The sequence below is a fragment of the Myotis myotis genome, unplaced genomic scaffold, assembly GCF_014108235.1.
Source record: "Myotis myotis isolate mMyoMyo1 unplaced genomic scaffold, mMyoMyo1.p scaffold_m19_p_11, whole genome shotgun sequence".
Classification (NCBI taxonomy): domain Eukaryota; kingdom Metazoa; phylum Chordata; class Mammalia; order Chiroptera; family Vespertilionidae; genus Myotis; species Myotis myotis.
In genome coordinates, this window is record NW_023416315.1 from 39,029,560 (window position 1) to 39,048,953 (window position 19,394).

General features: G+C 36.1%; 1 protein-coding gene across 15 annotated transcripts in view; it reads right to left on the reverse strand.

The window, feature by feature from the left end:
- Nucleotides 1-19,394, reverse strand: part of AKAP9 (A-kinase anchoring protein 9) — a 126,966-nt gene that overhangs the window by 52,674 nt on the left and 54,898 nt on the right. For 14 of the 15 annotated variants that reach the window (XR_004970913.1, XM_036328235.1, XM_036328234.1 and 11 more), the window contains 5 exons: nucleotides 15,666-16,022; nucleotides 13,878-14,102; nucleotides 12,696-12,836; nucleotides 12,114-12,217; nucleotides 9,075-9,280 (listed from right to left, as the gene is read on the reverse strand). Coding sequence is in view for 14 of the 15 variants with exons in the window: in XM_036328235.1 (XP_036184128.1) it covers nucleotides 9,075-9,280; nucleotides 12,114-12,217; nucleotides 12,696-12,836; nucleotides 13,878-14,102; nucleotides 15,666-16,022 (1,033 nt within the window). In the remaining variant the exon portion in view is untranslated. The remainder of the gene's footprint in view (nucleotides 1-9,074; nucleotides 9,281-12,113; nucleotides 12,218-12,695; nucleotides 12,837-13,877; nucleotides 14,103-15,665; nucleotides 16,023-19,394) is intronic. The other variant, XM_036328238.1, reaches the window with a different exon arrangement.

The window sequence follows — 19,394 nt, forward strand, 5'->3', positions numbered from 1 at the left end:
TTGGTCTGCAGCAGACCCTTTGATTTCTGAGCACACTGGGCAGCATCACCTACTCCAGCTGGGCCATAAAAGGGACCGAGATCTTTTTGCAGCTTGCTACTTTTATAAGCAATATACTTACTGGGAAGGGGATAGACTAATGAGCAGTTCTAATTTAAATGCATATACATTATTCTTATTTCTTATGTAAAGAAAATTGAGTTTACTTGGGCAGAAGATAAGCTTTGAAGTATTTAAACTAAAATAAAACATAGATTATCCATCACTGCCATGGAATACAGTACTAAATGTGGCAACAATAATACAACCCAACAATGAAATTTCCTGAAGAGGAATCACCTATTTATTATACACCAGAGGCCCAGTGCACAGATTTGTGCACTGGTGGGGTCCCACGGCCTGGCCTGCACCCTCTCGCAATCTGGGACCCCTTGGGGATGTCAGACTGCTGGTTTCAGCCCGATCCCCGCAGGCCAGGCCGAAGGACCCCACCGGTACACGGATTCATGCACCGGGCCTCTAGCATGCATATAAGATCTTTGGTTAATCTCTTTCTGCCCTCCCCCTCCCCGTTTCCCTCTGAGATTCATCAGTCTGTTCCATGTTTCCATGCCTATGTGTTGAATATCTGCCCCCTGGTGGTCAGTGCACATCATAGCTACCGGTTGAACAGTTGCTTAGGCTTTTATATATATAGACTAGAGACCCAGTGCACGAAATTCATGCACGGGGAGGGGGGGGTGGGGTATCCCTCAGCCCAGCCTGCACTGTCTCGCATTCTGGGATATCCCTCTCACAATCCAGGACTGCTGACTCCTAACCTCTTGTCTGCCTGCCTGCCTCATCACCCCTAACCACTCGCCTGCCTGCCTGATTGCCCCTAACCACTCTGCCTGCCTGCTTGATCACCCTTAATTGCTCACCTGTCTGCCTTATCGTCCCTAACTGTCTCTGCCTGCCTGCCTGATCACCCCTAACCACTCTGCCTGATCGTCCCTAACCACTCTGCCTGCCTGCCTGATGCCCCTAACCGCTCACCTGCCTGCCTGATCACCCTAACAGCTCGCCTGCCTGCCTGGTCACCCCTAACTGCCTCTGCCTCGGTCCCCACTGCTGTGGCTTTGTCCAGAAGGATGTCCGGAATGACGTCTGGAAGTTGTTCAGCTGTCCCATCTAATTAGCATATTATGCTTTTATTATTATAGATAGGGCATATTTCTTATCAGTAATTGTATGAAGTTAACAAATTAAAAACACAGGAAACTAATTTTCAAAATATGTGGAATTAACATTCACTTTGAAATAGTACAGCCAGGAGAATAAGAGCAATTTATTAAAAAATCTTGCTAATGTAACTTATGCCACACTGAGTTATCTTAATCTCATGTACTAACAATATCAGATGCAATTTCAGACACAATATCTGAATTCAGCACAATTCAGTATTTACTAAGCACTTCTTCTGTATAAGTCACTGGCTGAAAAGTGCAAAACTGCATTCTAGGAAATGATTTTAAATGTTTTCTATTACACAGCTTTATCTAGTTCTTGGAGTAAGAGTTAATACAATTTTCACTTTGTATTTTTATTCTCAAAATTAAAAAATAGACAACAACTAGACTGGTATTTACTTATATTATTCCAAATATTTAAAATGGAATGTCTTAATAGGGATATTTTATACATATTTATGAGCTCAAATGATGCTGGCATTCGAAATTAATTCAGATAAAGCACAGTATAATGTATATCAAATTAAAGTACTCTAGAAAATAAATGATGTTTTTAAAGAAGCTATGGAAGCAAGAAATACTAATGGCTTACAACAGATGTTTAAAAAAAAATATTTATGGCCCAGCCGGCATGGCTCAGTGATTGAGCATGGACCTATGAACCAGGAGGTTACGGTTCGATTCCCAGTCTGGGCATGTGCCCAGTTGTGGGCTTGATCCCCAGTGTGGGGTGTGTAGGAACCAACCAATCAATGATTCTCTCTCGTAATTGATGTTTCTCTCCCTCTCCCTTCTTCTCTGAAATCAATAAAAATAGATTTTTAAAAGATATTTATGTTGTATAGTTAGTTACTTTACCTGAGGAATTAAATGCATTCTAGTGACTTTTCTTTCTAATGGATAGAGAACATGACAAGTCTGAGGAAAAAGAATAATCTGATTTGATGGAAAGTCAAGGCTTTATGGGGTGAGAGTATGTGGAGAAGTGAGGATGAGGTAAGGGGAAGAGAAAAAGAAGGCAGCTGGAAAGTAGGCTGGATCTAAGTTGTGAATGGTCTTACCTTTCATAGGAAACTGGGTTTTCGCTATTAATGATGGGTAGGTAAATACTTTTTTTGAGCAGGAAGATAATATCCAATCTGCGAATTAGGAAGCAAAATGCAGAGGAAGGACTGGAGAAGAAGAATTTGATTGGAAGGCTATTTCAGTTGCCCAGATGAGAAGTGTTGAAGACATGAAATAAGGTGAAGGCAGTTGGGTGGAGGCTGGGTAGAGGTGGGCAAAGGAGGAAAATGGGGGGCTTCTGTAATACTGTCAACAATAAAAGTAAATTTAAAAAAAGATGCAGGAAGATTGAGCACAGGTTGGAAAAGACAACGTGTAAGACAAGGGAGGAAGAAAGCAGTAAAAAGATGACTCTGGGTTTCTAGCTTACTTGAGTCTTAGATGACAGAAGACTCATTACTGAGAAATCAGGAGAAAGTATATAGTGTAATCATGAAAAATAAGTCTGAAGTGGTAATGGACTATGTAGAGGAGAAGTCAACTTTTGGAAATTTGGGTCCATAGAGATTTAGGAGTCACCTGTAGAAAGGTGACAGTCAAAATCTTGGAAGTGGGTACATTTATTTTAAGAGCAATATTCACTGAAAGAAGTAGGACAAATAAAGTTGGAGCCTCTGTATATCATAAGCTAACAAAAGAACCTGTGTGGGAAAAAAAAATCAGAGGAAGACAGGAGCGATATTCCAGGAGACGAGAATGTTTCAAAAGGTACAGATTTCAATGTCATTTGTCTAGAAAGTCAAATAGGACAAGGACTGGGAGATGGCACTGGATTTGACAACTGGGTGGTCACTGTTGTCCTCTGAGACAGCAGCTTTGGTACTGTAGGAACAGAAACCAATGCTAGTGGAGGTAGGAGCCAGTCTAATCTCTCATCAACTCTGTTGAGATTTACCTTGAGATGGGAAAGCAAAGGTGGGAAAAACCAACACACACTTTTCTTTTTTCAGAGGGAAAAGAATTAGTGGTGAGGAAAAGATTGAAGATGCTGTGTATTACATGGAGCAAATCTCAAGCACAAAATAACATGATATATAAAACAAAAATGACTTATAAAAGGCCACTGAATGTTAATTTTTTAAAATGTATAATGAACAAAGTAGATATTAATGTACCTAGAAAAAATGGAGATATCAACTAGCTTAATGTATTTTATTAATAATATTTTGAAGATATAAATAAACAAAAATAATCTGAGTATGTTCCAAAGAATAAATAAAACTTTTCGTTTATTCCCATGAAATAAAGGAGAAAGACATCAAGCTTATACTTTATTTGTAATAATTAGTTTTGAGGGGAAATGAGAGCATAATATAAATCAACAGGGCAATTTCATAAAATGCCAACAGAAATTTCCGAATAGTCAGTTTGGTGTATAGATTTATGATTTCAGATATGTGAACTGTAGGGTGTGGCTATAGGGTTAAGCCTCAGACTGACCTGTTGGCAAAGCCACAAATAAGTCCCAGCTTAGAGGGCACAGTCCTCTTAGCATAATTAGGCTTGACCTATGATCCTAGATCTTATCTGGGAAGCTAATGGGCTGAGGGAGATGTAGCAAGTGCTGCCAAAAACAAGTGAAACTCACAAGAACACTGTAACTATGGTGAACACTACCTTGTTTACCTCTGGCTATAAAATAAAGGCTCAGCTTGCCTCTGGTTTTTCTCTGTGGCCTCATCCAGGCACAGGAAGATCCACCTAGCCAGGGGTGGGCAAACTTTTTGACTCGAGGGCCACAATGGGTTCTTAAACTGGACTCAGAAGAAGGAGCTGCGGCTGTGTTTCCCGACGTTGCCATGTTAACATTGTTGCTGGTGAAGGAGCGGAGGGGAGAGCAAGAGAACCCTCCGCTCTTTCGGCTCTGCAGGCTGGATAGAACAGCCAAACGGGCCAGATCCGGCCCGCGGGCCGTAGTCTGCCCACGGCTGATAGACCCAGCTTATTCTCTTTGTCTGTCATTTCTTCATCCTTCACCACCCTCACTCAGGCTTTCGAACCCTTGGCTGAGCTGGCTCGACACAGTGAACCACTCATCTGTATCTTAAAATTAGCAGATAATGGCCCAGCCGGCATGGCTTAGTGGTTGAGCACTGACCTATGAACCAGGAGGTCACAGTTCCCTTTCTGGTCAGGGCACATGCCTGGGTTGCAGGCTTGATCCTCAGTGTGGGGTGTGCAAGAGGCAGCCAGCCTATCAATAATTCTCTTTCATCATTGATGTTTCTCTCTCCCTCTCCCTCTCCCTTCCTCTCTGAAATCAATAAAAATATATTTTAAAAATAGCAGATAATTGTTATTCAAAAATCTTTTCGTTATTTTACTTTATGGATTATACCATGTTCATTCCACACACATAAGCAGCTTCTCAGGTTAAAGCAGGGTGGGTGATTAATAGAGCATTTCTCCGCCCCAATGGCCTTCAGAAGATCTCTATGGCTCTAATTGGAAACCACTGACTCGAGTTGGACTCTCATACCTGACAGATGAAAAAACTCAACTGAAGCCCTGGGAGACTGAGAGATTTGCTCAAGGTCACAGTGAGCTAGATCAAGAATCAAGGGCTTCTAGGTACTAATCCAGTATTCTTTCCAAAAGGAAGTGGCAGCAAATGAGATTCGATCTTTGGCTTCCTAAGGGAGGGTGTATGCATTTGACTGGTGAACCGTCACAGTGCAAGCCTCAAGGAAAGTTTTCTTTCAACACATTCTGGGAGAACTAATTTTTATGAACTAGTCTAATATTCACTCAAGTTCAAGTGATTTCATATTGGCTCAAAATGTCCCTTCAATTTCATAAACTAGGTTGCTCTTATGAGGAAGCAAACATTAAAAAAATCAATTATTTGTTTTTTTAGAGTTAACAAGTCCATACATGTTTAAAATCTAAACAAGTTCAGACATGAAGACTGAAAATAGATCACAAGTGCTACCTATAACCAAAGTCATATATAAAAATGGAAAAGCAGAGGTTGCTTCATAATCAGATTAAGAATGAACTTTTTCTGTTATATAAGACAAGAAATATTTTGAAAGTCAGAAATGCAATAATGCATCCTTAAAATATGAAGGAAGGTCAGACATAATTCTTACATATGAAACACTGTGTCAATATTTCAATGCCAATATTTTCTTCAAAGTTTATGCGAAAATTAAATTATAAATTCTATTAATTCAATACTTCCTTTGAGACAGGTCAGTGAAGAAGCTAGGGAAATTCCTTGGCAAGTGAAATGGGGAAACTGAGACACCTGAACAAACTGGTCAACCAATTTAAATCCAGATAATAAGTAGCAAGGTCTTATTTACACATTTTAGACCAAACTGGGGCAGACTCGCCTTGGTCAGGTCCCTCTTTGGTGACATTCTTTGAAGGTGAAACTGACCAGAGGATGACCCTGACCACTGTATATGCTCATTTTGATGCATCAGCACATTAAAGGACACACCTGTAAAGCTGATGAACATTTTATTGAGATCCTCCTGAGACCTCCCCTAAAATTCCCACCTTTAGAAAACAGATAAAAACCCTTAAGACAAAGGACCCAGCATATGTACTCTCTAGAGCAGTGGTTCTCAACCTGTGGGTCGCCAACCTGTGGGTCGCAACCCTTTGGGGGTTGAACGACCCTTTCACAGGGGTCGCCTCGCCTAAGACCATCGGAAAACACATATATAATTACATATTGTTTTTGTGATTAATCACTATGCTTTAATTATGTTCAATTTGGAACAATGAAAATACATCCTGCATGTCAGATATTTACATTACGATTCATAACAGTAGCAAAATTACAGTTAAGAAGTAGGAACGAAAATAATTTTATGGTTGGGGGTCACCACAACATGAGGAACTGTATTAAAGGGTTGCAGCATTAGGGAGGTTGAGAACCACTGCTCTAGAGCATGCTTGCACTTTCTTTCTTTAGGTGTGCATCTTTGCTTTCTTTCTCCTAAGCTCTAAGGCAGTGGTTCTCAACCTTCCTAATGCTGCAACCCTTTAATACAGTTCCTCATGTTGTGGTGACCCCCAACCATAAAATTATTTTCGTTGCTACTTTGTAACTGTAATTTTGCTACTGTTATGAATTGTAATGGAAGTATCTGATATGCAGGATGTATTTTCATTGTTACAAATTGAACATAATTAGAGCATAGTGATTAATCACAAAAACAATATGTAATTATCTATGTGTTTTCCGATGGTCTTAGGCGACCCCTGTGAAAGGGTCGTTCGACCCCCAAAGGGTCTCGACCCACAGGTTGAGAACCGCTGCTCTAAGGGTTCCCACAACACTTGCAGCCAGAGGGGCAATGAGCAGCCACAGCATGTCCTGGCCTAACTCCCTGAACCTGTCTCTGAGGGCCCCTTTTGCCTCTGTACTTGTTTCCTGAGTACACACAGCCCAGGTGGCTCACTTTTTCTGTCTTTGTGACTTTGTTTCTAAAAGGCCAAGACAGCATTCTGAGCAGCCCACTCAAATCTTTTCTTCAAGTGTACTTTCGCTTTGCATACTAAATAAACTCTCTTCCTACTAGAGTTCTGAATTCTTTTTTCCCAAACTCAAGAACCAAGAGCTGACATTGCCAGTAACACCTTCAATATGCAAAATGGATCTGATAAGTGTCCCCAAAATGATACTAATGGTCATCCCAATTTTATTAATAAGACTAGCATATCAAAAAAACACCCCCAAAACAAAAAACCCCAGTACATATCACTTAACAGATCTAAAAAAAGACTACCATATCATTGTTAAACATAAAAAACAAAGACTAAGTAATTAAATGATAAATAAACATTATAACCAATGATACTAAAAACAGCAACATTCTTATCTCTGCTATAATATTGTACACACTGTATTTCTTAATTTTTCCTCTTATATCTTAATATTGCTCTTTCAGACTCTTTTAAATAATTAAAATTTTAAAAGGCTTAATCGATTCAAGTGCACATAGAGTGGTTTTTAAGTAAAAATTAAGTACTATGAGTTTATTTTGCCTTGAATTGAAATCTCAGTATCTACTTCACTAGACTGTGAATTGCTATAAAGCAGAGGGCATAGAGAAACTGCTCAATAAATGTTTGTAGAATTTGGCTGATAAGAACTGCTTAGAACTAAAAAGCTACTGTATTATTGGCTATCTTAAAGTAGGAAGCAGACATATTTAATCTATAAAGGGGTGTGTAGATATAACCATGCAAGAAAATAGATCAGATGTCCTTGCAGATCTGCTTTCTCACAGAAAATGAACATAAATACAATCCTCTGTGCTTGCATTAAATTACCAACTTATTCCTTTTTATAACTATGAGAATACTGCTCTGAAGAGAGTTTGCTGTCTTTTAATAAATGCTCTTTCCTGAGCATTTCAGCAGCCACCTTGAAAAAGGTCTAAGAGAACTGCTATCAAAGAAAGCACAAAGTATTTTGTACTCTACAGAACATTCCTCAGAGTGTGTCTTTTGCATATGGTTTAGTTTAGGTCTTAGCAGAATAGCAAATTCCCCCTCCCAGATGATTAAGTAAAAGCCGTTTATAAAATAACTTTCAAAAATGTGTAATTTGATAAACACTCTTACAAAGAAACCAAGAAAATACTACCTAATTCTTTTATATATATCAAGTTTCATTTGAAGAAATAAAATAGCCTTTGATTGAGAGCTTAAAGTTGATTAGAAAAATACTTCTCACAACATCTGATAAGAATGAATTTGAAAGCAGTTTTAAAATACAGTATTATTTCAGGTCTAATTACTAAAAGCAGCTTTTAAAATTATCTTTGACTTTGACTGAGTTGTTTTATATTAATTTACTTAAAGTTCCAAATCAAGTTTTTTCTGCACTTAGAAACATGCAACTGGCCAACTTGTAATTAGGCAAACCTTCTGTTAGTGGCATGGATAACTTCCTTCTCACATGAAATTTAAACAGAACACTCTCAAAAACTGCATAAGCTGGCATTTTTAGAATGTCAGCCTCTAACTGGGGAGAAATGATTAGTTGTGGCATGGAAGTGAACCATGGGCTTGATCTTCTGATCCAAGAGCCAGACTATTTCTCTCCACTTGACAAAAACTTTCTCCCCTTCTAATTTCCTGACTCCCTCTACAGTAAGAAACAAGGGATAAAAAAATAGGAGAGACTGGAGGTCAGCAATATGAAAGTAAGAAATTCAAAGCAGAGCCTAGCCCACACAGCTGAAAAAAGGTAGGAAGGCAGCTACGTCACGTCAGGACCTAATTTCTGGATCCACACATATTCTGCCGTATTTCACACCACTTTTCCAAAAGGAAGAAATAGTGTAACAGAGGATTGTTCAAAGATAAATTCAAACCTTGGATTTCTTATAAAAACTTTCTTCTAATCATATCAACAGATATGTGAAACTGTTGTTTGATTCTTAAAAGCTCTTTATTTCTGATCTTTCCTTTATTTATAGGGTGGTTGCAAGATATTGCCTAAACCTCCTGGTTACTGGTAAGAATCCTGAGTGGTGATGTAAAATTTTTCTTTTATTAGTGGTGAAATTAAACTTCCCCTGATTTATGTAGCACAGTAGTAACCCTGAGTATATATAATGACAACTCTAAGACACCACTTGTAAATGCTATACAATAATGGTGTTTTGAGAACAGTGGCTCTAAAGCATTTGTGTTTGGAGGTCTTTTTGTTGGGAAACCACTTTATTTTCAATACATAGCAAAGTGCCTTGAACTCTAAGATTTATTGATGATGATAATAACAGTTTCAACAGAATATAAAGCTAGTACCTCCTTTGTGTTCCTCATGAACACGCGACTTTATAGGTGCCTCTGCTTCTGACCTCCATATCAGGTTGGCAGGTGACTGGCCTTTACTAGATCTATCCAGAATACCGAGGACATGGCGGCCAATTGTTTCTTCAACAGCTGCTGTTGTCTTTACAACTTCTAAGAGGATCTTCAGAAGTCTGTTATTAGCTTTCTGGAGTGCATACCTGTAGAGATAAAGAAACATTTATTAAAATGTTAAATCTTCTAAAAATCAAACACTTTGCTTATGTCTCCAAAAAAGTGAACTACAAAATATCTGACTTGAAAAATAAAGTATCAGAAGATCCTCTCTATTAAAATAATATGCAATAGCACTACAATGAAGTGCTTTTTAAAAAAATTCTTTTATACATTTAAAAATTTCCAGATTAAAAAAAAATTTAAGGAGGTGCAAAAGTTGTGGTAGTACCCAACCCAAGTATATGTAAGTTACGAGATGGTAATACCACTCATGGTTATTCATATATGTTTTACATTGTGCCAAAGAATGCATTTTAAAATGTAATTTTAAAAATCCACTGGAAAAAACTGTGTATTTATATATCTTACTTGTGATGATCTAGTTGGTTAAATTGGCATAGACCTATTTTTAAAATGGTCTACTGTGAAATTTCACTATCTATTAACACCAGAGGGAATATCATAGGCCAGTGGTCAGCAAACTCATTAGCCAATACAGCCAAATATCAACAGTACAACGACTGAAATTTCTTTTGAGAGCCAAATTTTTTAAACTTAAACTATATAGGTAGGTACATTGTTATTAACTTAATTAGGGTACTCCTAAGGCTTAGGAAGAGCCACTCTCAAGGGGCCAAAGAGCCGCATGTGGCTCGCGAGCCGCAGTTTCCCGACCACGGTCATAGGCCATTATATCTACTCCAGAGACAGAAATTTCTCAAGTTACATATACCACTCTCATTTCAACCAGTAGAAGGAACCTAGTTTCAGCCAAATGATATTAATGTGTGTTTCTCTTTTATAAAAACTCTTATTTAAAAAAAATCAGAAAATACTGCTAACCATCCACCAAAATATCTCAGCACTCAGAGATATCACTATTAACATTTTAACACCTATCTTTCTAGACTTTTCCCACCATCTCTCTCATACATATATTTTAAATGGAATTATCCTGGACAAACTACTTTGGTAAGCTTTCTATTTTGCTTAACATTAACATCTTTCCATGTCAATAATATAATGCCAGAAATGGTGATTCATAAGATGTTCTGATTAACCTTCTAGAGTCAGACTAATTAAACAATTCTCGTGTCTTAACAGCTTAATTCAACCAATGCACTGCAGAGGCAAACTTTATATTTCATACATGTAGACAAAATAAGAGACTTTCATGGAAAAGATCCTCTGCCTTAACACAGCTTTCTCTCTGTTTCATACTGAACGACCACCAATAATCAGGTTAAAGGATATCTGTTTTCACAGGCACATGACATAACTATTTTAAGACAAGGTAATAAATGCATAATTTTTCCTTTAGTATTTGTCAAGTGAACAGGCAGATCTATTTTTGCACCTAGATCAAGTTCTCTGCTTACATAAGCAAGGATATTAAAAATAAAACTAAATAATTTAGTTAGTAAAGTTAAGGGTTTTATTTCTTTAACTTTTCCTGAAATTTTGTTCAAGCCCCAAATACCCCAAGACTAAAATATTTTGAAAACATTTCTATATAAGAGAAATAATTAAAATTAATATGATGGCAAAAAGAAATGAATATGAATACTAATTTATCAGTACTCACCACAAAAAATCCTAATAATTAAACACTGCATAATTTAAAAAATATACCTAATTGAGATAAAAATACTTTATCTCAATTACAAAATAAACATTTATTTTATAATTATAAAATAAACATATTGTTTATTTTATATTGCCATGGTAGCTCTAATTTTCATACACTGTCTTTCTTGTTTGAGTTCCATACTGACTGTGTTCCATACTGATGATCCAATGGGGAAGCCAAAATCTTAGGGGCCAAATTCCTCCATGCAAGCTGAGGAAGGAGGTTAGGAGGACACAAAGGGTTGACAATCACAGAAATTAGAAAAGGAGGAAATTAAATTAGTAGAGATTAGTTTTAATTTAAAATTAAAGAAATTGTTTTCATTTGAATACAACAAATTTTAAAATATTGTGCTTAAAATCCTTAATATTAATTGGGATAACTATTCTCATTTATATTTTACATTTTTATACTAACTTCTACAAAAATCAAAGTAAGGAAAAGTTTTGTTAACATCAGATCCTCTGTTTGTTCCTCTGTAAAACTGGGATATGGATTAAAAATTCTCATGTGGCCCAGCCAATGTGGCTCAGGAGTTGAGCGTCGACCTATGAAACAGGAGGTCATGGTTCCATTCCTGGTCAGGGCATATGCCTGGGTTGCAAGGCTTGATCCCCAGTAGGGCCGTGTAGGAGGCAGCCAACCAATGATTCTCTCTCATCATTGATATTTCTCTCTCTCTCTCCCTTTCCCTTCCTCTCTGAAATCAATAAAATATATTTTTAAAAAAGTTCTCATCTGTTATGCAGTAAATAATACATGAAAGCTACATGTGGACTATCACACTTAATTTTTTTTTCTCATCATGAACACAGCAGGGGGTAGCTTATACTGAATTCATGTCCATCCAGTGAAGGAATAAAACCACAAATACAATTTTGTTTTTTTAGTATAAAAATGCCTTATGAGCAAAAAAAAAAAATTAATCCAGAAATGTTCAAGAACCAAATGATGCTGTAACATTTACTGAGTTAAGTATCTGATCAGTATCTGTTAAAAATTACTTTACATACAAAAAATTTAAATGCTTGTCTATTTAAATGAACAGAAACTGTTACTCTTTACATACAAAATATAATGTACAAATAAAAAATATATAAGATAAAAATAAGGACAAATATAACTTATAACATTGAAACAACTATTTTAATTCATGTTTGTGTTAAAAAAATACACATTTTGTATACCTTTCATTGGACAGAACAGCAGGAGGCACATCTTCAAGTTTTCTGTCCAATTCCTTTTCTTTAAAGGGCTGTTCCTCAACTTCCCCTTGCTTTTCATTTTCCTCCTGTGTAAGTTTGTGTAAAGGTAGAGAGGACAAGATAGAAAGAAAACCTGTCATCTTGGAAATAGCATGTCATTCCTTTATACTGTTACAAAGTGAAACAGAAACCTTTACATGCAGAATAGATACTGTACAAAATAATATTTAACTATATTTTATCAAGAGATTAGCATTATCAAAAAAAGATAAAAGACTCTACAGATGAAAAAATTTCAGTAGGTTCAAGCTAATGCATGCTATAGTGCAACAATAAAGTATGTTAGTCTGCTCGGTGAGACGACAGTTGCTCCTAGCAATGTCAGATTCAAATTACTTACATAGAATGTAAGGCATCTTAACTCCACCTATCTTACATGTAAGCAATCACAAATATTTTAAGTGCAATGCCAATGAAGGACACATTTCACAACAACAACAAAGACAAACAAATCCTACTGCATTGTTGATCCATTGCTCCTAGATAGGTCAAAGTCCATACTACCTGTGTTTGCGTACTGCTGTTGCGCAGCTCACAACACAGCTTCTCTCTTCCAGCTAGAGACAGCTGCTTTAGTGCTTCCAGCTCCTCTAAAAGCACCCTCTCTCTCTCTGAAACCAGGTTTTCATTATCTATTGAGGATCTCTAAATAAGAAAAAAGGTCATGAGAGAATATTGTTTGCGACAGAAAATAAAGGCAGAAATATTAAGCAGGTTTGTTTTAACCCCCTGGGACCAATAGACCCTAGTTCTACCTATGATTCATATCCCATGATAAGGGGTTAAAATCATTTATAAAGTTCAATGCAAAATTTGAAAGAACAAAAAAGCAAAAAAAGCTAATTAAGCCTAAATATTTGGGAATTTATGCAACTGAAATATTATTTTATATGCCAATTTTGCATTGAAAATTCAGAAGTTTAAATTTACAAAATGCAATGAAGAAAAGCAAAATTAATTTTTTGAAATGATTTGTGAACTCCCAATTTCCTATTGCTCTATATTTGAAAGAACATATTAAGAGTTGTTTATTTCTTATTTCTCCTAATAGCTAAGTTCCCCAAATTAAATAAATGTTTTAGTAAGAACTTTTATATAAATATTTCTTGCTTTTCTGCAATGATTTTGAGAGTATATTATATACAGCAATTGATAAGAATCCAGCTCCCAAATACCAAGGAGTATGTAAATTTAGCCAAGAAAGGGATAAGAACGTTATGTAAATTTGCATTTCTCAAATCAAGAAGAGATGTTTCCCTGGACAAAGATCCAGAAACATACCACTTCAGATTTCTATTCATGATTTAAAAGGTAGATTAAGGACAGATAAAGATAAACCTTGGAGATGTTAATTGGTGACTCACAAAACTATATAAATAAATATGGGAAACTGAATATTAACTGCACCTCAGCACAAAAAATTTGGAATGATTAAGAAAACAACAACCTTGCAGCCCCTTTTCCAGTGCCTGCAAAGAAAGATAAATAAAATGGTAGGGACACAATGCACTCCAATGAGTCAGATCTCCCTAATAAGACCTAAGGCTGTTGTGCTGATGGAGTCTATTCCTGACATTAAATATTTGCATTTATTCACATTTTGGCAATAATTTTGACTTTTTAAAAAAACGCTTTATAAATAATACTATTTTTATCAGGAAGAAAAGGGACTCTTAAGTCCCATACCTGGGCTAACTGTCTATTCAGTCTCTTAATCTCTTCTTGTAGCTGCTCCTGGTCTTCTCGCTGTCTCTCCATCTGGCGCATGTGCGCCTGCCTTAGCAGTTCTGTTGCCTGTTGATGTTCTTGGTATTGTCGTACAAGTTCCTGCCTCATATCTTCCAGTTGTTCTTCATTTAACATTAGCTGTCTAGAAGCATCCATGCTTGATACCAAAATCTCATCATGGATCTATAATAGTTTTAAAAAAATTCAATCATAATCCATGTTATAGAAATTTGTCAGCATCAATATTTTAAATAAATATGAAAGCAATTCTATTAATCCCACAAAGCATATGACTTTTTAATATACTTATTATAAACCAGAGGCCCAGTGCATTAAATTTGTGCATGGGTAGGGTCCCTAGGCCTGGCTGGCAATCGGCCAACCAGGGTCCCAGCCTCCCTGCTTCCTCCTTCCCTCGCCACCCTGCGCATTGCCATCACTCGGTTCCTCCCTGCCTTCTCCTTCCCTCACTCCCTCAGCACCCTGCTGCCACCGCTGGTTGCCCGCCATGTTCTGCACCGCACCCTGGTGGTCAGCGCACATCAAAGCGATTGATCGAACTCCCATTCTCCCGGTCGAACTTCCGAGGGGACACTTTGCATATTAACCTTTTATATATAGAGATACTTTAAAAAGATATTTGTCTTAATTATAATTCTTAATCAATGTGAAGTTAGTTTATCACTATACATGTTACATGTTCTCCAAAAATAAAATAGTTATTTATCAGTTAATTTAGATGTAATCTAATTCTAAGGGAGAATAAAGATACTCAAGATTCCTTCCTTACTTAATGAAGCTAAAACTCATTATTCCTTTGACATTTTATAATGGGAAAATAATATAAATGTAATACTTATACTTTAAAATTAAATTTATAAAACATGAGAAATTTTACCTATTTAATTTATATTATGCAGTGGTCATCACAATACTATAGGGAACTGTTTGATAAGAAACAATCTCTGATAAATTTTATTTGTAAATAAGTTTTATATTCCACTTTCTCATAATCATAAGAAGTCAACTCCTTAATGGGTTTCTATAAGTACTTAAATTTCTGAAGAGCTACTACTTAAACGATCATTCTGATTTTTCTGCCTTCAATAGTTGCTGGTAAATTAAAGAGATTTTCATGAATACCTCAGGAGTATTTGCACTATAGAAAGAGTTGGCAATTTTATTTAAATATGCCACTAACAAGACATAACCTATCCTGAACATTAATCAAAAATTTGAATGTAGATAATTTTAAAAGAGGTAGAATTTATTTTGTTAATGGCACAAATAGTTGAGATATAGACAGAATTGATTCTCCATTAATGGATAGTAAAGAAAAAGAATCAGTATATACAGACTAGAATGCTTTAAATTGTTAGCTATTTTCTTGTGATAGTATCATATTAAATTAGGTAATATTAAATTTATTAATTCATATTGTCAAATTATAACATATTTAATCTTGAACTGCCTAAAACAAATTAATATAGGTATAACTTAGATTTTACCATGCACAATGTGTTAAGACAAATAAGGATACTATGAACCAGACTTGTTTTATTTAATAATAATATTAAGTCATTTACTCATACACCTTAGAAGTAATAAAACACTTTCATCGTGTGAATCATAAGACTGGATTACATACTTTTCTTTTCCATTATGCGACATCACTGCTCTAATATTTGTATAGTGAAGAAAGTCACAATTTTATATAAGTTTTTATATTTAAGGAGGCATACTTACAGATTCTCTGGCTATAAATGTTTTATCTTTAGAGAACAGTTCTTCTGAAATAGTCAGTTCATGGTCCTTTGATTCAAGTATATCATCAAGATTATCATTGTTTGATAATAGAACTTCCTTCCCATCTTCTCCTAACTCCTTACTAAGTGGTTTAAATTCTTCTTTACATTTCATGTCCATTGTCTCAAAAGCCTGAAAACCAAGCTGACCCTGAAGTAATTTCATTTCATTTAAGTAATGTTGTTCTTGTTGACAACGAGCATCTGCTTCTTTCGATGATGAAGTATTTTCTTTTTCTCCAGATATTCTAGATAGTTCAGTTTGTTGAGCAAATGCTACACTCATTGACACAATGACCTAAAGAATAAGGTAAACAAAAAAGGATTAGATTTCTAAATACCAGCAGAAATGAAAAAGCAGGTATCACTCAAAATTACATGACTCTGGTGAGGGGGAGGGAGTTTCGGGGGGAGAAGGGTTGAGGAAAAAATAAAATAAAAAAGAGAACTCATGACATGAACAACAGTGTGGTGATTGCAGGGTGTTGAGGGTGTGGGTGGGGGTGAAAGAGGGCATAGAGGGAATAAATGGTTATGGAAAAAATAAAATAAAAAATAGATTAAAAGATAAAAAAAAGAAAAGAAAAAACACATGGATTAGAAAAAAGCCTGACCTCATAAAAGAAATCCTATGATAAAGTGATATAAAGATTTTCTATTTTACAATGAATCTAATGTAAAAGTATTTTTTATACTGCTTGCCTTTTTAAATTAAAAAAAGTTTTTAAATTCTTACTATGACAGCAATAAATGTTCAGAACAGAAATTAGAAAAAAGGAAATAAAATCCCATATGTTTCTCTCTTCCAAGAAAAACCACTAACACTTTCGTAATACTCTTCTGACTTTCTCTTTCACTATCAATATGGATATGGATACAGATATGCATTTTCCTTATAAAAATGTCAAATCCTAATATTGTAATCTGTGTTTATAGCTTGACCATAGTAAATATATTTTCAAGTTAAAATACATTACTATATAATTTTTAATGAGTTTAAAACTTCAGATTATATAAATATGTTAAAATTTATTCAATTTTCTATGTTGGACATTTAGACTAATTTCAGTCTTACACTATTTTAAACACCACTGTGACAAAAATCTTTGTGCATATCCTATCTTATTTCCTTACAATTAAGTTCCCAGAAGTGAAATACTTGGTTTGTGCTATTGTGTAATTTCCACTCCAACTATGATCCTAAATCCCTCCTTATTTTGTGTCCCATCCAGCATAGGTACTTAGAAATTCTGACCAGCAGCCTTGGCTCTGACAAATCCAAGCCTCTGAGAACCAACTGCACCAATAACTTTATTTCAAGGGACATTCCACAGAGAATTTGCAATGGTGGAAGCCTGCTTGCCACAGTCTGAGATAAAGCATGCCTGGGCTTTGAAACCCATCTAAAAGAGGCTGACCTCAGAACAAAAGCTATACACAAACTGAAAATGAAGTAATAGAAAAAAATATTCCATGCAAGTAGAAACAAACAAACAGTAGAGTAGCAATACTTACATCGGACAAAACAGACTTCAAAACAAAGACCATAATATGAGACAAAGAAGGGCATCATGTAAAATTAAAGAAATCAATCCAACAAGAGAATATAACCCTTGTAAATATATGTGCACTCAACCTTGGAACACCTAAATATATAAAAAAAATTTTGGTGGACATTAAGAGAGAGATTGACAGTAACACAGTCATTTTGGGGGATTTTAACACCCCACTGACATCAATGGATAGCTCTTACTGACAAAAAATCAACATGGCACACTGGACCAGACTGATGTTTACAGAACATTTCATCCCAAAGCAGCAGAATATACATTCAGAAAGAAGGACAAAGTTGGAAAAATCATGCTACCTCATATCAAACTATACTACAAGGCCACAGTAATCAAAACAGCATGTACTGGCATAAAAACAGACATACAGATCAATGATACAGAATAGAGATTTCAGAAATAAACCCATGCCTTTATGCTCAATTACTATTTGACAAAGAAGGCAAGAATATAGAATGGAGTAAAGGCAGTCTCTTCAATAAATAGTTTTGGGAAAATTGGACAGATATATACAAAAAAGTGAAACTAGACTATCAAATTACACAATACCCAAGAATAAACTCAAAATGGATTAGAGACTTAAATTTAAGTGGCAAAATTACAAAAATCCTAGAAGAAAATATAGACAGTAAAACCTCAGACATTTGTTAGCAATATTTTTGCCGATATATCTCCTCAGGCAAGGGAAAAATAAACAAATGAAACTACATTAAGCTAAAAAGCTTCTGCACAGCACAAGAAACCATCAACAAAATGAAAAGGTAACCCACTGAATCGGAGAACATATTCAAAAATGATACAGTGGGGCCTTGACTTACAAGTGTCCCGACTAACGAGTTTTTTGAGATACCAGTTGTCTCTCAGCCGATTTTTTGCATTGAGTTGACAGAGTAATTTGAGTTAATGAGCTCCTTAACAAGCTCGGTCTTGGAACGAATTAAACTCGTAAGTCAAGGCCCCACTGTACATATGATAAAGGGTTAATTTCCTAATTATATAAACAACTTGACACCAAGAAAACAATCCAATTTAAAAAAGGGGCAAAGAATCTGAATAGACACTTCTCCAAAGAGAACATTCAGATGGCCAAGAGAGATATGCAAAGAAGTTCAATGTCACTAATCATCAGAGAGAGACAAATTAAAACCACAATGAGATAATACCTCACACCTGTCACAATGGCTATCATCAATAAACCAACAAATAACAAGTGCTGACAAAGATGTGGAGAAAAGGGGAATCTTCATGCACTGTTGGTGGGAATGCAGACTGGAGGCAGCTCCTGCATTGAGTGTCTGCCCCCCGGTGGTCAGTGCGCATCATAGCTACTGGTCATTCTGCCGTTCGGTCCATTTGCGTATTAGGGTTTTATTATATAGGATAGACACATAGACACAACAACAGTATGGTGACAACCAGAGGGCAGGGTGGGTGGATAGAGGTAGAAGAGGGCCAAGGGGGGATAAATGGGGATGGAAAGAGACTTTGCTTTCTGTGATGGGCACACACTGTACTATGCAGATGTTTTGTTGAGCTGTACACTGTAACCTGTATGGTTTTATTAACCAATGTCACCCCAATAAATTCAACATAAAAAGAATTTATATGCCTGGAGTGTGACTCCCCCCTGACGTGCCCAGTTACTCTGTGAGGTTTCTTTCAGTAGAACCGTTTTTCATCCACTCTACTCATCCTTTTACAACATGCTATTGTTTTATTGTAAAATCAACCATTCTTTGGAACTTTTCTCAGGGCTTACAATTTTGTAGTAGACAGGAATTTTCTATCTAAAGCAGGATGATGGTCTTGTTTTTAATAACAATAAACTAAACAAAAAGGTACTCTAAAAGGCCCATAGCAGTCATGTCAAGAGAGTCTTTCTTATCCATAATTTGTTTCCATTCCTTAACCAAATGTACATGCTGTTGTGGTCTTCGTGGTAATGGTGTGGCTTTCCTCCAAGCCTTGTTCCAACAGGCTCCTGAATGTGTGCTCCAACAAGGTGTTGTCCCTGCCCCTCTGGGCTGTGGTTTCTCAAACCTCCCTCTACTCCTGCAGACAGACTGGAGCAAGCAGAGGAGACCTTCCTGGCCCAGTTCCTT